The following is a 25451-nucleotide window of genomic DNA, read 5'->3' as shown; positions in this document are numbered from 1 at the left end:
CATCATTATAGTCAAGAGAAGAAAACACAGTGTAAATGAGAAGCACGACGTTTAGCCCCCCCAAAAAATACATTAACATTTATTAATATTCAAATCACAGTCTGACTGAAACACGTGCAAAATACTGAGCATGAAATGAAACAAACCTCTACTTAGACTGTGTTTGTGTGTGTGTGTGTGTGTGTGTGTGTGAATACACAAACTTGTGACCGAACTTCGAATCTCAAAACGAAATCCAACCTTTAAATACATAAAGTGCATGATGGAAAAACTTAGCAATAAAGGAGAAAACTGGAACAAATTATTCTCTATTTACAATATAAGAGCGAGTTACAAATTTAAAGGAACAGTGCACCTGAAAATAATAATTTACTCACTCTCACGTCACTCCAGGAGTTTGATTTGACAAAGAACATCTGAAACCGTTTGAATATACTTCACAAGTGATTCTGGAGTTGTACATAAAAGAAGAAATAATAATAGAGATTTGGAACGACCCGAGGGTGCATAAACAGTAACGGAACGAATACTTATGAGGTGAACTATGCCTTTAAAGAAACAGTTCACCCAAAGACAAACATTTGCTGAGAATTCACTCACCCTCAGATCATCCAAGATTAGAATGAGTTTGTTTCTTCATCACATTTGGAGAAATGTAGCATTGCATCAGTGTCTCATCAATGGATGCTCTGCAGTGAATGGGTGCCGTCAGAATGAGAGTCCAAACAGCTGATAAAAACATCACAATAATCCACAACACTCCAGTCCATCAGTTAACATCTGGAGAAGACAAAAGCTGCATGTTTGTAAGAAACAAATCCATAATTAAAGATGTTTTTAACTTCAGACCTCTGCTTGCCACTAAAAAGAAAAAAAGTCCATAATCCATAATAACACTGAAAAAAATCCATCTCAGGTTGTCTCTCCCAAAATGTCTTGATTGATTTGTTTCAGCTCCAGATGTTAACTGATGGACTGGACAGCTGTGGATTACTGTGATATTTTTATCAGCTGTTTGGATTCTCATTCTGACGGCACCCATTCAAATCCATTGCTGAGACACTGATGCTATGCTACATTTCTCCAAATGTGTTCTTCTCAAATCTCGGATGTACTGAGGGTTAAGACACCATCAGTAAACGTTCATTTTTGAGAAACTATCCCTTTAAATGTCGTGGAGAGGGCATGTGGCATGCACAGCAGACATCACACGTCCTGCTCCACAGAACCCAAAGAGCACTTCCCAGAAAGTCCCTCAGTTTTGTCCCGTACGACGTCCGTCACACGCATCTTCGGCGAGGGTCAAGTCCCGAAACTTTAAATACCGAGATTCTCTCGCTCTCTCTCTTGTTTGTTTTTTTTTTAATACTGCAGAACTTGAGCACATCAAATGCTTCTCTATAGAAAAATAAACCACTTCTGATCAGATTCAAAATAGTCTTTGACACGTTCTTCCCGCTGGGATCACAGACAAATGGTGAAACGGTAAGAAAGAGAAGATTGTCGAGCCGAGCAGAACCGATCGTCTGCTGATACCGAACAAGTGCTTTAGCTCAAGTGCATACTGTAGTGTGCACTGCGGGCGAGAGAGAACAGACTTTACCCTGCTTTTCAGAGAGAAAGGAAGGAAGATGAAATGAATGTAACATTGGATGTGGATTGTAGTATGTACTTGGCAGGCAGTGTTTGTTACACTCTAAACCCGTCGCTGTGGTCACTCAAACTTTTCAGCACGAGTGGGCGTGACCAGATCAGCACTTTGGGTCATCAATGGGCGTGTCAATGTCCAAATGCCCCGCCCCCATCACAAGCGACACTTCTGAACTGCTGCTGGCTATTAGCTGTAACTCACCTGTGGAGGAAACACAGTCATAATGACATCCACCACGGCTGCGTCCTAACTGACATGCTGTCCTTACTAAACAGCATGCACAATGAGAATAAACTGTACTTGCAGATTATGTAAAATTAATGAAATAAAAGGCCACTTTCATAAGTACACTTTTCATAACGTTGAACTGAAAGAGTACATTTTAGAATATTGTTCTAAAAATATTCTGTTGTGGTTTACATGTGCTTTTATTCAATATTATATTTAAAGTTAATAAGTTTTAATTTAAATTAAATTTAAAATAAGTATTATTTTTATTTTTTTTGTAGTGAAGTTACAATTAATGTACATTTATTTTTTTTCCCTTGGGAACTAGCAGAATTAAAATATGTGTTTTTTAAATATTTTATTATTTCAGTTAACATTTACTGTATTTAAAATTACAAAAAAAAATTTTGGATTGTTTTAGTTTTAGTTACCAATAATAATTATGTTACATTTAAATATGCAAGTTTCAAAATAAATGGCATTAAATTATATCTTGTTTTCCATAAATGTTTGTCAGTATATTCATCAATACACATTATCCAAATTTCAAAAACTATTAAATTACATAGAAAGATCACTAAGTTCAACTAACTGCATTTAACATACATTTAAACTATAATACATTTTCAGTTAATAGCAATTAACATGCAACGAAGTGTGAAAAACATTAAAGGAACACTCCACCGTTTTTTGAAATAGGGCTTATTCACATTATTTCCTACATTTAGATAGGTGGGCAAATGCATTTTTGCGTCAGTGCATGCATTGTTTTAGTTTGACTGGGTCGGCGTTAGCTTAGCTTAGCACAATGAATGGAATCCTTTGTTGCCAGCTAGCATGGCCTGAGTATAAGTGATCAAAAAAAATAAAAAAAACCCACCTAATTACTTCTTGTGGCCTGCGTATTCACAACGAGTACAAATAGCGATCCAGATTAACACTAGGCGATTTCCTAGGCAGATATTGACTTGGGACTATATTATGGGGAAGCACAGGCGAAGCACTGCTACTTCGGTGCAGAGATATCACGCAACACATGAAATCCCACGACTTCCGTCAACATACCGGCGTGCAACGCGTCAAAAAAAACAGAAGAAGAAGAACATACCGGCGTGACCTGCACCGAGTGTCTTCGCTTTTGGATGATTTATTTTGAGAAGTTACAGCAAACATGGTTATTACCTGCATAGCAAAAGGTTGTGAGAACAAGCAAAGGACATACACGAATGTAATGTTTCACAGAATTCCACCTAATGTGGAACTGAGAAATAAATGGCTAGCAGCTCTGGAGATCTGTAGTTCAACGCCTCTCAACAAAATAAAGCAGTATCGTGTTTGCGAAGAACATTTTGCACCAGAGGACTACTTTGAAAACACAGGAAGAACAAAGTGCACATGTAAGTTGTCTTTTATTTATTTTCCTATATAACCTATATTGCCTGTGAAAACATCAACTCTATGTGAATACAGCTATAATATGGGTCGATCTATACATGCGTCATGATTAAAATAATCACTTACTCTGTGGACAGCTGTCCATTTGGTCCATTCGGCGTGGGGCGTTTTTTCCAGTTCTCTTTGTCACACCGGAAAAAAAAATCGAGTACTGCAGAATGGATCAGCGCCGTGAAATCCTCTGTAGATGTGACACAACTTCGGGCACGCTCATCTTGATCTGACGTGTTGAGCCGGGTCATCAATGGCAAAAACATGTCCCACTCTCTACAGCACAGACACTCTATTTCCGTCGGCATAGATTGGCATATTCCCCCACATACACACCACCAGTTCATGTTGGCTCTCATCACGAGCGATCGCAACCTCCTCCTCCTGTCGTTCTATTTCCAAAGCACGCAGCTTGTCTTCTATAAACTCTGGTTCAAATAGGTATGGTTCTGGTTCTTGACTGTCTGAGAAGTCACCCTCTTCGTCTCTCTCAAAATCAGCCATGTTCATCGCCATTCGTGTACTGTAAGGAAAATAGCCAGGCAGCTACTATTCACGCCGGTATGTTGACGGAAGTCGTGGGATTTCATGTGTTGCGTGATATCTCTGCGCCGAAGTAGCAGTGCTTCGCCTGTGCTTCCCCATAATATAGTCCCAAGTCAATATCTGCCTAGGAAATCGCCTAGTGTTAATCTGGATCGCTATTTGTACTCGTTGTGAATACGCAGGCCACAAGAAGTAATTAGGTGGGGTTTTTTTTATTTTTTTGATCACTTTTACTCAGGCCATGCTAGCTGGCAACAAAGGATTCCATTCATTGTGCTAAGCTAAGCTAACGCCGACCCAGTCAAACTAAAACAATGCATGCACTGACGCAAAAATGCATTTGCCCACCTATCTAAATGTAGGAAATAATGTGAATAAGCCCTATTTCAAAAAACGGTGGAGTGTTCCTTTAAACTGATTTTTTTCTGTAATGCATACTATTTAAAAAGTATGCTGAAGTGTACTTCTCATTCATGGTTCACACCTTTTGGGCTATTAATAATTAATTACCTGTAAGTCTCTTTTGATAAAAGCATCTACTAAATGCTTAAATGTAAATGATTACCCACAATGCCTTGCACAACAGAAGAGGACTCACTCTGTTCGGTTGGCAAGGTGTCCTGGGACAGCGGCTCAGAGTCCAGGAGGACCTGAGGGAGACCCACCATCCTCACACCAGGGTCACGCCCCCCGACGACATCACCAACCATGACATCATCGCTCATCACCATGGCGTTGAGAGCCACGCCCCCCACGGCGAGCTCGTAGTCCAGAGGAAGTTCATTCAGACACTCTGCACTTGACTGCGCCGAACAGAATTAAAACAACATAGAGTTAAATGCCATAGAGTTACCCTCCAGCCATAGTAAAGATAGGAGACATGCATTTCAGTGACTTTAGCATGCTTAAAGACAGGATTACTAAACTAAAGTACTTGAAACATAAAACAAACTTTCAGAACTTGAAAATAAATTATTAAATGTTTAAACATATTGTATATTAGCTAGTTACCAAGGCAACATTTTATTTTCATTTAGTTAACAATTATATATCAATAAAAACTAAACACACACACACACACATATATATTATGAAAACACAACAAAAGTACTAAAACTTTAACTTAAATTAAAATGAAAACAAGGCATACATTTTCATTTAGTCTAAGACCATGTATTAGCATAACTAAAACTGGAATAACAATGTATTAAAATGACAGATAGATATAGATATATACAATTTAAATCATAACAAAATTCTCCAAAATAGAAATAAATATAAAAATAATTCAAAATATTTTTTATAATTTATAGTAACTTATATTTATTATATTTATTATAAAATAATATTATATTGGTATATTAAAATTGACATGAGATACACTCATTAAGGCACAAAATGATAAAAAAATACAATAAAATAATAAAAGAAAATAAGATTTAAAAAATAATCAAATGGAAATAATTTAAAACTTAAAATAAAAAAAACGAAACTATACCAACATTTGCCAAAAATACAAATAAAAATGACAAAAATGCTACAAAACGACTAAAACTGTTTTAAAATTCAAATGAAAACAGAAAACATTTTTTTTTTTTAAACAAATCTAAATATTAATGTTAAAAAAAATTAAATAAAAATAAAGCATCTTCTGGAAATAATGTAATGTATTATTAATTTATTAATAATTACATGATATTTTTTTATTCTTATTATTATTATTAAAAATAAAGTGAATTTACTCTGTGGATTTTCATTACACTGATTCTGTCTGAAGCTTCAGCTCAAGGAGGACTGAACATGCACAAACAGAGAATCACAAACCGTGAGGCCGAGAGCTTTGAGGATGTTCATTTTACACATGGGACAGGTGCGATGGTCCACCAGCCATGGGTCGACACAGCTCTTATGAAACAGATGCCTGCAAGCAGCAGAGATAGAAGTGTGTGGAGCATTTGTTCCACAAGGATGCATTCAACTGATCAAAAGTGACAATTATGCAAACCAAAACTTATTTTGTATGCATTTAATTGTTTGACAGCATTAATGTGTATGTGTGTGTATATATATATATATATATATATATATATATATATATATATATATATACTGTACTAGTATTGGAATAACATTGTATTAATGTAGTTGGCTACATCTTCTTATCAAAAGTGCCGTCAGGTGTGTGTTTACCTGCAAGGTAAGATTCTCACCACATCATTTGGTTTATAGCCCTCGATACACACGGCACAGTTATCGAAATCACTCTCCGTTTCCTAAAGAAGCACACACACATCATTAGAGAAAACAAAGAGTGTAGAGTTCAGCCTCACTGCTGTAAAGACTGTAGTATTGAGTGTTTATTAGTTCACCTGATCGCCTTTCCTGATGCTCCGCACTTGTAACTGGCTGATGGCTTTTTTGGCGGCGTCTCCCAGCCTCCTCTGACCAATCAGAGAACAGAACAGAACGTGACCAATCAGAGAACAGAACAGAACGTGACCAATCAGAGAACAGAACAGAATGTGACCAATCAGAGAACAGAACGTGACCAATCAGAGAACAGAACAGAACTTGACCAATCATAGAACAGAACAGAAGGTGACCAATCAGAGAACAGAACAGAACGTGACCAATCAGAGAACAGAACAGAATGTGACCAATCAGAGAACAGAACAGAACGTGACCAATCAGAGAACAGAACAGAATGTGACCAATCAGAGAACAGAACGTGACCAATCAGAGAACAGAACGTGACCAATCAGAGAACAGAACAGAACGTGACTTTGCTAAGCAACCATGACGTGCTCTCTCCTTGAAGACGCGGAAATTTCAGCAAAGGATAAATGGATTTGCAGCTCAAAAAATCGCTTGCAGTAGCTCTGCTACTAAATTTATTTCAAAATGGAAATCCATATACAACTATGATCAGCTGTTCCTTTCATCTTGACTGAGCTTTTAACGTTGTTACGGGAAAGGATGAAGCTGATTGGTTAGTTCTTGTCACATGACCCGCGGTGCGCTTGCGGCATTCTGAAAAGTTGAAAAGTTTTTAACTCGATGCGGTGCCGTGTTGGAAATAACGAACTTGAGCGCACAAAAGACGCAATATGTGAACGTCAACAGTTCAGTAGTGCAGAGTTTACAGGTTACTCTTCTTTTTTTGAAGGCTCAAAGCAAATACTCCCACATCCCTCTGAATGCGGCTGAATGCTGCAGAGACGCTGTTCGGGAAGCACGTGACATAAAACGAGGCCAGCTATTGGCTATTTGCTACTTCTCCTGTTGTACTGGCTGAGTGAAACCTCCGGTGGCTCATTACTGCCACACTTTGGTCACCGCAGATTTGAAATATGCACGAAATGAGCCGCTTACAGCAAATAAAAGTTATTTAGCAACGAATCGATGACTAAATTAGTTGACAACTATTTTAATAATCGATTTTAATCGATTAAATCGATTCGTTGTTTCAGCTCTAGACCAATCAGAGAACAGAACAGAACGTGACCAACCAGAGAACTGAACGTGACCAATCAGCGAATAGAACAGAACGTGACCAATCAGAGAACAGAACAGAACGTGACCAATCAGAGAACAGTACAGAATGTGACCAATCAGAGAACAGTACAGAACGTGACCAATCAGAGAACAGAACAGAACGTGACCAATCAGAAAACATAATAGAATTGAACATGGTCAATCAGAGAACAGAACAGAACGTGACCAATCAGAGAACAGAACAGAACGTGACCAATCAGAAAACATAATAGAATTGAACATGGCCAATCAGAGAACAGAACGTGACCAATCAGAGAACAGAACAGAACGTGACCAATCAGAGAACAGAACAGAACGTGACCAATCAGAGAACAGAACAGAACGTGACCAATCAGAGAACAGAACGTGATTAATGAATGTATTTCTCCTTTGACTTCAGTGTGATCTCCTACAGTACATCAGTCTCTCGTTAGAATAATTAACGACTGAGAGCTGTAATAAAAGGCTCTGTTGCCTTCAGGCTGCAGCTGTTTTTCTGTGATAAAAGTCACTTCCTGTGGCCTGTTATCATGTTTTAGGGTTGCGTTCTAACCAACCTGAACACACAAACATGCAAAACACCAAGAAAGTGGTTAGAACTCACCTGAAGCTTAATTTTTTTTATTTTTATTCTGTGCTTGTTTGTAGTGCTTCACAATTGGACTTTTATTTTTGTTGTTGTTGCAATTTTATAATCAATGTTGCTATTCAATTTAATTGTATTTTTTTTATTTGTATGAATAATTATAATACAACTATAAATACTACTAAAAGTTGAATTATTATTAATGTAATATTTCACTGTACAATAAACCATTGAGTATTAAGAAAAAGTATATTATTATTAATAATAATTATATAATTATTATTATTATTATACATGTAATCCTATATATGTAAAAGATCCTTAAACAATTAATAATAATTTAATTTTTATTGTTTTTGTATAAACAATGATAATAATAATAACAATTCTTAAAAAAAATTTATTTATCTAATATTTCACTGTACAATACAGAAATATAATATTATTAATCTATTTAAAGTATTGTTTTATTATTATTATAAACAATAATACCAAATAATTAAATATATAAATAGTATTATATAAAAACTAAATTAGAAATATCAATAATGTAATATTTCGCTGCAATAAAAAAATAGTTTTCAAGATTTATTTTTATTTTTTTGTAAAATTACATTATTAATATTTACTGTTGTCTTAAAGCCATTACATGATTTTGTTTTTATTTAGATGAATCAATCAGCCTAATTAGATTTTCACATAAATACCCATTCTGAACAAAATTATGTGTCCAACATGTGTCCATCGCAGTTAAGCAGCACTTTCAGCAGAATGTGTCACGAGACGATGTTTCTCAGGTTTGTACCTGGTTGCGGTCTCTAGCGTTGGCGTATCTGAAGCGCTGGATGTAGTAAAAGACGAGCCAGGCCAGCGAGATGATCATGAGGATGATGAAGGAGATGGAGACAAAGACCACGGAGGTGCGGCTGACGTATTTCTGGAGGTTGCGTGTCCCGATGGTGATGTGCATGAAAACAGTGATGTTCCTCTCCATCAGAAGAACCAGCTCACGACCCTTCGGTTCAGGGATCATGATGGACACCACGTCACCGGAGCCTGAAACACAGAGACACAGTTAACCAGAGACTCAGCTTCCTCTGTGGGCTAAATAAACTACAAACATTTATATTAAATGAGGAAAAAAAATTTAATTGGGAAAAAACTAAAATAAAATTAATTGGGGAAAAAAACTTTGAGAAAAAAATTTATAAAAATGGAAAAAAATAAATAAAATGGATTTCATAGGGCTTAAAAAATGTAAACTTTGTTAAACTGAATAGGTTTCATGATTTTAATTAATTAGGCAAATTTTCCGATTTTTAAGATTTAATCTAACCGTTTAAACATGATACTGAATTTATATACATTTTTAAAAATCTAGAAAATTTTTAAATGAAATTGAAAAAAAACCTAAAATAAAATTGGAAATCGGAAAAAAATATTCAGTCAAAATAATAAAAATGGGGGGAAATTCATTTGGGGAAAAAATACAGAATTTGAAAAAAATAAAAACGGGACAAATCTAATGGAAATGGATCTAAACAATATAAACTTTTAATAATTATTTTGTTAAACTGAATAAGTTTCATGATTTAATTAATTAGCCATTCTTTCTGATTGTTAGGATTTAATCTAACCATTTAAACGTAATCCAGAAAATTTTAATCAGGAGACAAAAAAATTGGGAAAAATAAAATAAAATAAATTGGGGGAAAAATTATTTGAGAAAATAAAACTGAATTTAAAAAAAATTATAAAAATGGGAAAAAAATCTAATGGATTTCCTAGGGCTAAAAAATAATCTTTGTTAAACTAATTTTTTTTGTTAAACTGAATTAGTTTCATGATTTTAATTAATTAGGTATTCTTTCTGATTGTTAGGATTTAATGAAACCATTTAAATGTAATCCAGAAAATTTTAAAGGGGAGAAAAAAATCTATTAAATTTGGGGGGGGGGGGGGGGGGGGGGTTTACAGAATGGAAAAAAATGGAAAAGATTTCATAGGTTTAATTTCTTTTTTAGTTTTAATTCATTGTTGTTAAACAGAATAAGTTTTCATGATTTAAATTATACATTATGATTATTATGATTTAGTCTAACCGTTTAAACGTAATCTAGAAAATTTAAATCAGAAAAATTTCTAGAAATGATTTCATTGGGCCATATATGCCATTTTTGTTCAACTTTGTTGTTTAATTATATAAGTATCATGATTATTTAATTAAACATGCTTTTAGATTACTTAAATTGTATGTGAACCTTAAAACAGAATCCAGAAAATATTAAATGAAAAAAGAAAATTAGGGTTAGGGTTAGGTATAGAATTCTTCAGCCCAAACGAAACAAAGTTCAAAGAAAGAGTTAACGCTAACAAGAAAAGCAACAAAAGGGGGAAAAGCAGATAGTGAAGCAGAACATAGAGAGGAACTAAACAAACAGCATTTCTGCAACACTTCACAGCGAGATAAAAAGAGATAAGAGGCGTCAGATAAAACTTCTGACACTCAGAATGACCAGAGCACTGACCACAACACTATCATCACGTCTAAAGACTCCAGATGTGAGAGAACATATAAACACAGCTGGATGAATTGCAGTGAATGGGTGCCGTCAGAACGAGAATGCAAACAGCTGATAAAAACGGTTGAAGTTTTTAACTTCAGACTGTTGCTTCCAGCTAAAATATGAGCCCATAATCCTTAATCACGCTTCCTCCAGTGAAAAAAAAGTGATCTGGTCTGAATCAGGAGAGAAATCTGCACAGATCAAGTACATTACTTGTGGATTATTGTGATGTTTTTATCAGCTGTTTGGACTCCCATTCTGACGGTACCCATTCACTGCAGAGCATCCATTACTGAGACACTGATGCATTGCTATATTTCTCCAAATCTGATGAAGAATCAAACTCATTCTAATCTTGAATGGTCCTAAAGGTGAGTTAAGTTTCAGCAACTTTGGGTGAACTATTTCTTTAAACCATCACAGATTTAGCAAAACACAATCAAACGTGCACGATATCCATTCACCATCACTCATAACCTAATACGCATATAATGCATGCATTATAACAATCTATAAACACATAAACCACACATGCATTCGCATTCAGCCAGACATATGCAATAATGCATTATCATCACACATAACCACACGTGCATTTACCACCAGCCACCACTCATAACCGTATATGGACTTAACAATAACACATAACCAAAGATGCATATCTAGGTGACAGATGATGAATGCATGCATGCATCACAACACACATGCATTGGCCAAAACATTCAGCCAGCCATGCATTTGCCATCACTCCATAACCATATAAATATATAATGCATAATTCATATAAATGCATCATTCATTCATTCATAACCAAATATGGATTTGCAATCACACAGCCTGTCATAATCGATCATAAGCAAACATGCATCACCTGTATCAGGCATGGTGACGGTGTCATTGGGGTTCGAGGATCCCACGTTGAATATGACCACAGCGGACGCGTTTTTTCCCACGGCGTTTCGGATTTTTTCTTTGTACGTGCAGTTTCCGCGGCTGATGAGCGCGATCCACGCGCCGTGTCCGCGCGGTGTGAATCTGCTGTTGGGATCGCACGCGTTTCTGTGCTGCGGCGCGGCGGGCATCGCCAGCACGCCTCTGGCCTCGCGCTTGAGCGACTGCTCCCCGTAACGCCCGCACTCCGTCTTCTCGGTGCGCACCTCGGCCGTGTCCGGATCCACGTACGTGATGTTGACGAACGCCGTGTACCACTCCTCCTTCTCCGCCACCGTGAAGTCCAAACACAGCAGATGGACGAAGCAGAAGGACAGCAGCCAGGTGGACAGGGCCAGACTACGACACGTCTGGATCACCGAGAGTGCCATAGCGGTGTATTTCTGATTATTATGGAGAGTCTAGCGGCCGCGCGACGCGCGTTTACTCCATAATCTCCGCCTTTGTGCGTATCGACCGCGTTACGCGGTGCAATCGCAGACACTCGTGGTCGAAACACTCAACTTGGAAGACGGAGTTTGGTAATTAATCACCTCTAGAGCCTGTTGCGTGTGTGAGAGGCGCGTTGGTTGGGTAAAAACGTGAGCAGAAGCGGCGCAATGGAGCCATGGTGCCTTCAGCTGTTGTGACAAAAACGGAGCGCGTAACAGCGACCACTAGCGGCGGAGCGAGGATCTGCGCATGCGCGACACCCTTAAAGAGACAGTCCACCCAAAAAATATTAATTACCTTATGATTTACTCACCCTTAAGACTTTCCTCTGTCCGACAAATCCAATCGGAGTTATATAAAAAAAATGTCCTGGCTCCTCCAAGCTGTATAATGGCAGTGAATGGGTGTTATTTTTCAATACTCCAAAAGACATCAAATAAAGCACATCCATCTATAATAAAAAGTGTCCCTGATAGGTCAAGTGGGTTAATAAAGACCCCCTGAAGTGAATTAATGCATTTGTGTAAGAAAAACATCCATATTTTATTTAAACTATATAATCTTAGTTACTGCTGAACGCACATTCACAATGACACTGTTCTGGTGGATTACGCAGCGTAAGGTCCGTTGAGAAGTGATGAATGTGGAAGTGCAGCGGAGAAAGCGAAAAACAAAACACTGATGAATTAGAAGTACAAAATGAGGATTTGTAAAAGCCCAGATGAGACTGGTTTCTGTTTGCTAAAGTAAGGAAACTTTGCTCCCTTTCCTCCTGTAAACAAACATTTTTTCGTGAGACTTGCGTATTCTCACCGAACCTTATGTTACGTCTACGTCCTACATCATCCACCGGAAAGGCGTGATTACGGTTAATAAAATTTCGTATATGGATTTATTTTCTTACAAAAATGCATTGATTCGCTACAGGAGGCCTTTATTCGCCCCCTGGACCCATGTGAGGCACTTTTTATGATGGATGGATGCACTTTTTTATTCACAGTAAAGATGACATATTTAAGATGTTACGACAGAAAAAAAGCAAAACGCTTAAAAAGTAGCCTATATGTCCAAATAATTTTATACGGAAAAGGAGCAATGTGAAAAAACAAAGATCCCTTCCATCTAGACTTCCCTGTTCATGCCGTTGTCCATTTTTCACACAGGAGTGCATCTATCACTTTACCATCTATCTCCAGTTAATTTGTTAATTTTCTTCAACAGAGGGCGCTGTCTCACACTATTTCCATTCTGCTTCCTGTGACTTTAACATGAACATTCAGCATCAATGACCTTTAGGTAGCTTGATCAGAAGAAACCCTGTCCTGCTCTAGCGCTCTCTCAAACATGTTCCACAGTTCCCGTCAGACAGGGGAGTTTCCTCAGCTATCTTTAGACACCCTGACTAATGTCACTCTCGTTTCGGTCCTGTATGCACACAGGAAGAACAATTCTCAGCTCTGGTGCACATGAAGGAAAGACACACACTGATGAGTTTAAGCCAACTAGTTGAAATAAATCACCAATTAGGACACAAGCCCACATCGAGGTCATCATTTTAACACATTGGGTTGATGGCTGTTACAGAGTGCATCAAAAAGCCTGACATGAGACACACTTTCACACTGATTTGGGTGTGTACTCTTCACCAGCAGCAGTTTCTGCGAAACACAAATACATACAGAACATTTCTGACATATACAACCTTAAATAACTAAATAACAAACCTTTCAAAAGTTCAAAAGTTTCTCGATAACCCCCAAAATCAAAAAAGCATTGTCAGAAATCCACTTTTCTCAAGGGAAACATGGGACACGTGGCTCCTTATAGTTTAGTTTTAAGTCTGTCTAAGTGTGCATTTGTTTTTGTTTTTTCTATTTTCAGTGGTTATCGTCAAGTTTATATTGTATTTGATCATGTAAAAATGAGTTAATCCAAATTTCACAAAAATCTTAATCAACAAAATAAGTCGGGCATTGAAGTTGTTGTCTCTTCTGAGGAAGAGAAACTGATTTCAGATTAGTTTAATGCTCCTCCAATCTCTTATTTTTGAAGAAAACTTCTTTAAAATAAAAGTCACTAATATGTAAGTTTTCTTTGGACTTTTTGACTACTCAAAGGAGAATACATGAAAATATAACTAAATTTCACATACATGAACAAAAATCTGTCTCTAAACCTCTCTTTACTGTATTCAAATTAATATGGAAACTACCCAAAATGAATCCTAAAGCAGACAAAACTGTATACTTATATCCATCCCATTTGTCCTCTTAAGGTGCAAATTAAATTATTGATTGTTTATTCATATATTTATTACTAGATTTACTACTTCACAAAACAAATAAAATATCTTGGTCACTAGAACTATAGTAAGATCATGTTATAAACAACACACAGGAGAGCTGTCAGTCAATAAACGGGGAAACAAAGTAACTGTGTTTGAAAAAGTATCTCTTTTCTTGTGAATTAAAAGTAACGTTACTTACCAGTTACTTGGAAAAGCAATGTGATTACATGACTTGTGTTACTTGTAATGCATTACCCCCAAGTATTGGGGAAAGTTACTTTAAAAGTAATGCATTACAATATTGCGAAAAAATTAACTAATTATGTTACTTAGTTACTTTTTATGGAAAGTAATGCATTACGTTACTTTTGCATTACTTTTTAAATATGAGCAGGGCTTGATTGTTTTTCATGTAAGAAGTTTTATTTATAGCAAATGTAAAAGCAATTTCACACCAAAAAGTGTAATGAATAAACCTACATGCAAAATGCCCGTCTGTAAACAGCAATAAAAAAACAGTGAAACACAATTGTTAGTTTATCTAAAGTCATTTTTGCTTAGTAGTACGGTTGAACTGGATCAAAGGTCAGCAGCAAAGACATTAGTTAATAAAATGGGATTAGATACATTTGTGTTATTTAACATTTCATTATTGCAGGTTTGCATCATATTCTGAGTTTACATTTCACTATTTTAATTCATTTTGAATTTTTTGTCAGTGTGTGTGTGTGTGTGTGTGTGGGATGAATTAATGCACATTCAGATTTAATCTAGAACTACATCATGTTCACACAGCACACACAATGCCTCTGTACTTCTGATTTCTCCCAATATGAGGACAGGAGACTTGAAAAAAATGCTCATAATAAGATTACAGTTACCTTTTTTATGGACTATGTGATTACAGATTGCACATTGGCAGTTAATTATTTATAATTTAGTTATTCTTATATGGACAAAAGGCACGGGACATTTAAAAAAGTAAAACAAAATTACAATAATCTAATTTTGTGTTCAGAAACAAAAAAAGATGGGCATACAAGGGAGAGTAAATGATGACTACATTTTGATTTGTGGGCGACTGTCCCTTTAACAGAAAGCATCAGTCAAAAACACACTTGCATTACACAGAGAAGGTTTATTACAGCCACAAATTATTTTATACAGCATTCCTATGCTAACATTTTTTACATAAACTTTAATGATTCAATGTTGTTTTTTATGTACAGTATACAATCTTTTTTAACGCTAGATGAAACTTGAAGTGAGGATGTCGAAAGGACTCTTTTGCACTCATATAGTCTGGATCCAGGCATTATATAGTTAGATCTAGGCTCTAAAGACCAGAGATCTTGATTGTTGGATGGGAAACACATGCTATGCATGTTCCTTTGGCTCGTCTAGACTGATTTCAGTGAAGACCTCTTCTGCTGTTCCTCGCCCTGTAATGCATAAAACCCAATGACATTGTAAACTTCCAGTATTGCACATGCATAGTCCTAAAATGTATAACATTGTTTTGTTTTGATTTTTAAATAAGAGGCCTAAATCATTCTAAAGGCATGTTGGCCAATGAATTTTCTTGGCTGTACTGACCAGCATTACTGACGTTATTATTGTTTTCATTCTGCGCCGCATCTGTTGCTTCGGCTTCGGTCAGACCACTTAATTCAGATTCACTCCCAAGCAGATCCAGATCCAGGTTAAACTCCACTTTCTTCACTGGTGTGAACAAACTCGAGTCTGGAGAGAAACTGTTCTCTTCTGGGGCATTCTGCTCATCTTTAAGATTATATGGAAAACAATCAAGTGAATACAAACAACCCGTTCATTCCCCTCCCAATGAAGGAAAATAGTGGCCATCAATCATTTCTTTGAAGTTTTGAATTATAAAAAAAATTAAATAATGCATGCAATTCTGCCAAAGCAATGTAAACAGCTGCTGTTTGGATCAGCTTTTGTCACAAGCGAGCACCTATGCGCCTTACCGTTTTCACTGGTAGGTGTTTGTTCGGTTTTCTCTCCTGCAGAGCCATTTGCTATCGAATTGGTCTTTTCCTCAGACTTGTCTTCTTGTATGAAATTCAAAGACACAGGCAGATCTGAGCAGGTAGAAGTGAACACAGTTTAGTGAGTTTCTGAGCAGATTGCACACAGGCGAATCAAGAATGTGTGTGTTTTACATTCACACTTGCCTTTGTTGGTTTGTTCATAGCTTAGGCCTTGTTGGTCGCTCCTGAGCGGGGTTTCATAATCATTGCCAGGTCCATCGACACGAGTCAAATCAAATGAGTAACTCTACAATCACAATGCAAGCGATATGCAATTAGAATACAGTAGATCACTTTAGACTAGGTGTATGTGTGTGTGTGTGTGTGTGTGTGTGTGTGTGTGTGTGTGTGTGTGTGTGTGTGTGTGTGTGTGTGTGTGAATAAATGCAAAATTCCTGTCAATGTTCAGTGACTGTTCCAGAACTTAGTGAGCTGTTGACCTAATGAGCATTTTAAAGCTTAAAAAAAAAAAAAAAAAGGGTTTAAGAATTTTTAAGTAATGCATGTTACATTTTTATTTTATTCATTTAAAATTTGTATTTTATGAAATGCAATCTAGGATTCTGTAAAAAAAACATCTAATTTAGTTAGATATAGTTGAATACGGACCCAAGATCTTGACTGTTTGATTGGAGACACACACTTTCCCTTTTAAAAAATAATAATAAAATCCTTGCAAGAAAAGACAGTGTGACAGTGTAAGTGATTTAAGCAATTTTCTAATAATAATACCTAAAGAGCATTTAAAGCATCTGAAAAGTAGGTAAGTAAACAAACAAATCAATCAATTAAATACAAAACATATTCTTAGATAACAATTAGAACGCTGCATGCTTTTTGAATAGTATGCTCCATGTTTTAAACTCTTCTGGCACTGAATTAAGAAAAGCGAGTAAACATAACTGATTTTTACTAATTTGTTGAATTTACTTAATTACACTGCGTTATTTGAACGTTCAGGTGGATGCAATAGTTCAACTAAACAACTTTAGTAAACAGTACTTAAGAGCATCTAAGGTCTGTTCACTTAGATATATTTAGTTATCTTTACTTACAGTAGTTGTTATATAATGGTATTACATATAATTTAATTGTAACTGTAACCATTTTATTTAGTCTTTTTATTGTTACTACTGACATAAGACAGCAAAAAAAATGTAAAAAAAAAAATTAAAGCAACAACTGTAAAACAAAGCAACTGCATAATTTATTCATAATGCATTGCACTCTGGGAGTCAGTAATATTAAGTTAAGATTTCTTAATTGAATTAAGGAAATGAGTTTGCACAATTGAATTAAGTAAATCTAACAAATCACTTTTTACAGTGTGCATCTCTATTTCATTCCTTATAATGGATGGAATAATGTATGCATACATGCATAAAAACAACAACGGTAAAACAAAGCATTTGCATAATTTATTCAAACCGCAATGCACTCTGGGAGTCAGTAATTCTGAATAGTAATGTTCCTCAGACCACAGCTTAAATTAAGTTAAGAAAACTTAAATTGCTTAAGTAAATTGAACTCAAAATAAGTAAGGAATACTTTCAATATATTAGCAGAGAATGCATGAATGTGTTTGTTTTTGCCTTAGTGTCTTAGTTGTGTTTGAGCTCAGTTTGAGAACTATGTTGTTGTTTGGCAATAAATAAATAAATGCGTAAAAACTTAATTTATGTTTTTTATTTTATTTTATCAAATGTAATGCAAATGTAATACAATGGTATACTCTGATGCAAGTGATGTGAGCAATTCAGTAAGAGTAACACAAATAATTTAAATGAAGTAAATTTACTCAACTTCTCTCTTAATGACAAGACGTTCATTCTAATGAGATTTAATTAGGAAACTATCTTAGCACACTTGAGCTTGCAACAGATCCAAAACATAAAAAATGAAAAAACTATAAAATCTTACCCTTGCTTTCTTTCTCAGAAAAAATAAAATTCCAAGCAGAAAAAAAATCAGGATCAGGATGAGGATCAAAATGATGATGCCTGTCAACAACATACAGAGATTTGATGTTGTGGTTATAAGTTTATAAAGGGAACAGGTATAACGTTAGCACATGAACGTGATTTTAATGTGAAAAAAGAGATAGTTTCAGAGTAAATAAAAGAGTCGAGTGTGCAGAAACATTAAGACAGGAAGAAAGGATGTGTTTCCTATCTTCATCAAAGCAGACGCTGTGATGTGCAGAGAGTCGAGCTCACCTCCTGTTAACGTTCCTGAATCTGAAACAGAACAACGGTCGCATTACAACAAACCAACAAAGACCCAGCAGAATGAACTCAGATACACTGAGAAACCACTATCTGCTTTTGAGAGCATGCAATTATGATATAATCATTTGTGATAAATAAAAAGCTTTGGTGCAAGTCTTCAAGCATGCTTTTAAAATTATGCACAAGTGCATTTAAATAGTGAAAGTGAAAAAAGTGAAGTGACATTCAGCCAAGTATGGTGACCCATACTCAGAATTTGTGCTCTGCATTTAACCCATCCGAAATGCACACACACAGAGCAGTGAACACACACACACACTGTGAACACACACCCGGAGCAGTGGGCAGCCATTTATGCTGCGGCGCCCGGGGAGCAGTTGGGGGTTCGATGCCTTGCTCAAGGGCACCTAAGTCATGGTATTGAAGGTGGAGAGAGAACTGTACATGCACTCCCCCCACCCACAATTCCTGCCGGCCCGGGACTCGAACTCACAACCTTTCGATTGGGAGTCCGACTCTCTAACCATTAGGCCACGACTTCCCACCCAGAGAGAGAGAACAGAGAGAGAGAGAGAGAGAGATGTTGCTGCTGTGGTGAGTCTGCATTCAAAAGCATGGAACGTGCTCAATCTCGCACCCACTCACACTCACACTCAGATCTCAAAGCCGCCCTGAAATTTCTGCCATTTTCTCAACTTGTCAGAAACATCTTGTATGTTTTAGCTGCTGTGAATGTAAAATTAAAAAAAACAAAATCTTAAAGTCCACTTTTTTTTTTTTTTTTTTTTTTTTTTTTTTTTTTTGCTCCACTTCTGTCTTATAATTGCACTATTTATAATGTGTTTTTTTTATTATTAAAAAAGTATTTTACAGACTTTACCACAAATTTCAAAACACAGAATAGTCGTCATGATATGAGTCAAAAGTATGGAATAATGAAAAAAAAAAAGTTTCTTGTGCTCATCAAAGCTGCATTTATTTGATCAAAGATCCTATAAAAACTTTAACACTGTGAAATATTATAATATAACAGTTTTCTATGTGAATGTATTATGTTAAAATGCATTGTATTACTGTGATCAAAGTTGAATTTCATATAAATCAGCATCTAGAAATTAATAATTTTATTCAGCAAAGGTGCATCACATTGATCAAAATGGAAAGTAAAGTCATTTATAAAGTTACAAAAGATTTCTTTTTTTAAAGAAATGCTGAACTTTATCTTCAAAGAATCATGAAAAATAAAATGTATCATTGTTTCCACAAAAATATTGTGCAGCACAACTGTGTTCAACATTGATAATAATCAGAAATGTTTCTCGAGCAGTAAATCATCATATTTTCATGATTTCTGAAGATCATGTGACACTGAAGACTGGAGGAATGATGCTGAAAATACAGCGGAGCATCACAGAAATAAATTATACTTTAACAGAGATTCACACAGAAAACAGTTCGTTGAAATTGTAAAAATATTTAACTATTTTACTGTATTTATGATCAAAGAAATGAAGCCTCGGTGAGCAGAAGAGACTTCTTTCAAAAACGATTATTAATTATTTTAAACATTCGACCAATAGCATGCATGTTAATCTGTTTAATATCAGAAAGCTGAAAGCACGTCATTTCTGAAGCTTCAATATTAAAAGGACCTTTTTAAACTGGAGAAATATTGCATGTAGCTAATGCACGTAAGCTTTAGTTAAAAAAAAACAATTGAATTTTGCTCAATGGCCGTTCCAACACAAATACAGAAGACAATGTCTATAAGTAATAACAGCATTCAGAGACACAGTCTAATAATACTACAATAACAGCTTCCATTAAACATAACCACCTAATAATTCATAAGAAATCCACCAACCTATGTTTTCTTCTTTATGGTGCTTCACGGGTGTGGTGCTTGAGATCACTACACTGACGCTTTCATTCAGACTTTTAGAATAATTTTCAGGATCATCTCCACTGATCTCAGTTTCATTTGAATCAGCTGACGTTTCATCATCAGATCTAGTCTCTAACGAGCTCAAGTCATTCCTAGTAGTTACTGATTCTGTTGTCATCACAGTAGTGTGAGAGTCAGATGTGGCTGATATTGCAGTGGTGGACATCTCTGATGGAGATGGTGATGGCTTGGAGAACATCCCATAATCACACAAGAGTAGAGCAGCTGAAAGTATAATAAAAGAATGCATATTGACTATTAATAAGCAACAAATTAGGAGGTTTTAGAGCAAAAGGTCATAGTTAATAATCATTTAATATTGAGAATTGGTTCTTAAAATAAAGTGTGACCATATATAAGGTTTAATAAATTCAGCATCTATAACATTTTGCATCAATCATTCATTAGGAGAAATAAAAACAAACACAAATGATGGACGGATAAGAGTTTTGTTGCTATAGAATGAGTGTGAATATCATTCAGTAGAAGTCGTTTATATTGAATTCATATTGAAATATGAGCCTCCCAAATGTGAGCACATCATCGAGATCTAGAAGAGACGTGATGTTTCTCTCAGGAGAAACGTTTCTTGAGAAGCATTTGCTTTTTTTTTTTTTAATCTCATTACTATCAAAGCTAATAAATACAGAAAAACAAAAACAAATTTAATTGTATTTTTATATTATAACTAAATTAATGTTTTAACAGACACATATTTGGGTTTTCTATTTATCTTAACAGAGAAGATAAATGTTGTTACATTTTATCAAATAAGTTAGCTTTGCACACTACTCCCAAAAAAAAACTAAAGTAACTCACCAAAAATGTGTAGAAGTACACAGTAAGTGCGCATCTTTCAGTCCGGTCTACTTTGGTTAATTGTAAAGGTCCTGCTCCACCTAAACTGAATTTGTTTTCTCTGACAGTTTGTCATCATCGCCTCCGAATCATGCAAACCACAGAGGGGCCTGAACAGGATGTCAGCAGCACAGAGACACACATGCAAACATGCACCTTTTCTAACTGCTCAGAGGAAGTTCAAGTGGAACTACAAGCATGAAATGCAAGACATTACATCATATACATCTGAGCCAAACATGTTATTCCATAATTAATTATTTAATTTCCTTACCCAATGAATTTTCTAAACATGCTTGTTGATATTTACGTGTTACTAAGTCTCTTAAAGTAAACTTTTCAATGCATATTGAAATGTTTGCTTGCAACAAACAGGCTACATGTTGTTTCTATATTTTACAATTTTTTGGGTGCAAATGTAGTTGCATAATCATGATTAGATTTAGAATTAAATCACTAATTAAAAAGAAATGAGACATTTAGCAACATTTGATCTGCTTTGTTTACACCGATTGTTTTGCAAAAGTTAAAATCAATGAAATGCATTCTGAGATCTAAGCAGGCTGCTAGTTCCTTTTTAGCCTGTAGTGAACATTCATCTTATTTTTTTTCTGCTAAAGAGCCACCCCTGGTGGACAAGTGTTCACTGGTCTGACCTTTTTGTCCAAGGTTGAGATTAATGTTTTGCACTTGCACAGAATGATTAACTCATAAGTAAAGCAATTAGCTATATAAAAAAAGGGGATGCCAAAAAAATTAAATAAATAAAATTATGCAGCAAGGTTGTAGATGTTTAAAGAAAAATGGCATGGCAGGTGTAAACCAACCATATTACAGCCGTAACTCTCAAACAAAGCTGAATTTTGCTGTGCTTGTATAACTAAACTTTCGAATGCATATCTGAAATGTTTAAATGTGAACTACAAGTACTACATGCAAAAAGTGCTTTATAAATCTTACACGTTTGATCAAAAATTATCATTATTCATCATGCTAATAATAAAGCAGATCACTGTTTCCTATCTGAAAACTTGTCTAAATAAATGTGCGTGTCAATATTTACATGCTAATAAGTGTCTCAAACTAAACATTTGAATGTTTAATTGTGAGCTACAAGAACTACATTTGACATTATAAATCCTACATTCTTAACCCAAAAGTGTTATTCCATTAATAATGATAGTAAGATTTGATATCTATTTCTTACCTTATAGATTTTTTTGAATGTTTACATGTGAAGTACAAGTACATCTTATTTTATAACCCCAAAATGTTATTCAATTAATAATCATCATAAAATGGGATCTATATTTCTTATACATGCAATCTTAATATGCTTGTCAATATTTACACACAAAAAGGAATCAAACTAAACTTTTGCATGCATGATTGAAAGTTTAAATGTGAACTACAAGTACTGAACGCAAGTGCCATGTTGTACATTGTAATTCCTACACTTTTAACCCAAAAATGTTATTTAATCAATAATAATAATAAAAGCAGATATCTATTTCTTACTTGATTACCTAAATATTCTTGTCGATATTTTCGTGACTAAGTGTCTTAAACTAAACTTTTTAATGCACGTCTGAACATTTAAATGTGAACTACAAGTACTAAATGCAAGAAGTGACATATCTTACAGTATAAATATTACCCTTTTAAATAAAAAATATAATTTCATTAATAATGAAAATAAAACTAGATGTCTGTTCCTTATGATTGATTTGATTGAACGTTTAAATGTGTACATGTGTACAAGTACTACGTCTTACATTAAAAATCCTACATTTTAACAATAAATGAAGTTAAATGAAGTTCTCAATAGGAGACATAAACAGAATGCTCTACCTGCTCTTGGTGATGCCAAAGCTGATCTTGCACGGAGTTTTAATAATCATTTTGCCTCAATGGGTCTAAATCTGTCAAAAAATATAAGTCCACCCAAGGGTGTCACTTTTAAGCATTTTCTTTCTGGTAGTTACATTCACTCATTCTTCATGATACCAACCGACAGTACCGAACTCCTCAAAATCATTTCTGAGTTGAGGAGCTCATAGCTGGTGTAGATGGAATATCTAGTAAGATCATGAAGGCCATTGCAAACATCATGGTAGAGCCACTGGCTCATTGTATTAACCTTTCTTTATTTACTGGTATTGTACCTAAAATGACAAAAATCGCTGAAATAATTCCAATTTTTAAATCGTGGCGATAGAAATTATATGAATAATTACCGGCCCATATCAATTCTACCCTTTTTTTTAAGTAATGGAGAAGGTAGTATACAATAGACTTAGTGGCTATCTTGATAAACTGGATATACTTTTTCCCTCCCAATACGGTTTTAGAAAAAAGAGCACAACCTGTATGGCAATATTAGACTTAACTGAACAAATTAATGACTGTATTGAAGAGGAGAAATGTGGTATTGGTATCTTTGCCTTTGACACCATTGATATTGATATTTTACTGCGCAAATTACAACATTATGGTATCAGAGGTCTAGCACTTGAATGGTTCAGAAGTTATCTAAATGAGAGGGAACAATATGTCCATGTCAATGATCATAACTCTACTTGTAAGCCCATAATTTTGGGGGTCCCCCAGGGCTCCATTTTAGGCCCACTCTTATTTATTCTATATATAAACGATTTTGTAAATTCATCGACATTATTCCATAAAATCATCTTTGCAGACGATACAAATTTGTTAACATCACATAGTAATCCAATTATTTTACAAGATATGGTCAATTCAGAGTTAATAAAAGTTGACTCCTGGTTCAAATGTAATAAAATGTCATTAAATGTAAGCAAAACAAATTGTATTATATTCAAATCGACCAAGAAAAAATTACTTAAAAACACTGACCATTGCCTGATTAAAATTAATGACCAATTGATCAAAAGAGTGCATTCCACTAAACTCCTGGGGGTCATCATTGACGAATCTCTAACCTTTAAATGTCATATTGAGCATCTTGTAAAAAAAGTATGTTGGTTTGTTTTATAAGATTAGACATGTTCTTCCATTATCTGCTCTACTCTTGTTGTATTAAACTCTCTTTGAACCACATCTTAATTACTGTAATGTGATATGGTGCAACACCTTCACAAGTCATCTTAAAAACCTTGCGTCTTTACAAAAGAAAGCCACACGGGCTCTGTCCTGGTCCGAGATAAATTCTCCTACTCACCCTCTATTTTATCGCTTTGAGTTACTAAGACTGAGCTAAATAAATATCATAATTCCTGTTTTATGTTTCAAATTGTTCATAATCTGAACTCTAGATTAAGTAGCCTTGTTCCTATCTCCAGCCCCCAGCACACTTACCAAACGAGAACCAAATCACTCATATCTGGAAAATATCGCAGACGTGTTCGCGCCAGTATGAGCGTTGTCTGTAGGGGGCCGCAGATTTGGAATGGGATTGATGATGGCCTTAAGGTGTTGCCCTCTATCTCCAACTTTAAGAGACAACTAAAAAAGCATTATCTATCAACCTATATTTAATATATAACTGTCTTTTCATGCTCTACTGGGATGTATGATTGTATGTGTATGTATTTTTATGTCTGTATGGGTATGCTCTCACATGCTTTCAGTTCATTTACCATTGTCTGGTTGGAGGTGGTAAATGTGTACTTTGTCTGTACCACTTATTTGTTTTTTTATTATTATTATATATTTTTTTCTTTCATAAACTATGGGCCCACACTTATAAGCTTTTTTAGCTTCTTTTGGGGACCCATTTCACTATACCTAATTTGTATTTTCTGTACCCCCCGCTGTATCATCATAGAATTTGCTGGTATTTGTGAATAAACAAACTTAAAAAAAAATTTTTTCAAGTACTACGTCTTGTGTTATAAATCCTACAATTTTAATAAAAAAAAAATTTAATTAATAATGGTCATAAAACTAGATCTCTATTCCTCACCTGATAGATTTGTTTGAATGCTAAAATGTGAACTACAAGTACTACGGCTTAACAAATCCTAAATTATAACTTGTACAGAACTACATTTTGGGTTATAAATCCTACACTTTTAACCTAAAAATATTATTGTATTAATAATGATAATAAAACAACCTCTTACTTTTCTAATAGATTTGTTAGAATGTTTAAATGTGAACT

At 35.1% G+C, this 25451-nt stretch overlaps 2 protein-coding genes across 7 annotated transcripts; both read right to left on the bottom strand.

Moving 5' to 3' along the window:
* Positions 1 to 32: 32 nt before the first annotated feature.
* Positions 33 to 12153, bottom strand: LOC132129777 (RING finger protein 150). Its single transcript, XM_059541532.1, has 7 exons — positions 11430 to 12153; positions 8797 to 9047; positions 6241 to 6312; positions 6062 to 6144; positions 5696 to 5792; positions 4470 to 4674; positions 33 to 1852 (listed from the first exon to the last, which is right to left on the bottom strand). Exons 1-7 carry the CDS (start codon positions 11878 to 11880, stop codon positions 1752 to 1754), a joined length of 1260 nt encoding a protein of 419 aa, XP_059397515.1. The 5' UTR covers positions 11881 to 12153; the 3' UTR covers positions 33 to 1751.
* Positions 12154 to 15511: 3358 nt separating this feature from the next.
* LOC132129238 (uncharacterized) lies at positions 15512 to 18677 on the bottom strand. Of its 6 annotated transcripts, none has more exons than XM_059540749.1 (5): positions 18200 to 18677; positions 16418 to 16526; positions 16217 to 16330; positions 15825 to 16001; positions 15512 to 15670 (listed from the first exon to the last, which is right to left on the bottom strand). In XM_059540749.1, exons 1-5 carry the CDS (start codon positions 18290 to 18292, stop codon positions 15606 to 15608), a joined length of 558 nt encoding a protein of 185 aa, XP_059396732.1. In that variant the 5' UTR covers positions 18293 to 18677; the 3' UTR covers positions 15512 to 15605. The 6 variants fall into 6 exon arrangements, with proteins under 6 accessions (XP_059396732.1, XP_059396733.1, XP_059396735.1 ...); XM_059540750.1 differs by having other exon boundaries at positions 15825 to 16010; positions 16226 to 16330; XM_059540752.1 differs by having other exon boundaries at positions 15825 to 16010; positions 16226 to 16330; positions 16424 to 16526; positions 18200 to 18670.
* Positions 18678 to 25451: the final 6774 nt, after the last annotated feature.

The sequence above is a fragment of the Carassius carassius genome, chromosome 46 (assembly GCF_963082965.1).
Source record: "Carassius carassius chromosome 46, fCarCar2.1, whole genome shotgun sequence".
In the NCBI taxonomy this organism is placed as follows: Eukaryota; Metazoa; Chordata; class Actinopteri; order Cypriniformes; family Cyprinidae; genus Carassius; species Carassius carassius.
This window is presented reverse-complemented; position numbering and strand designations above follow the sequence as displayed.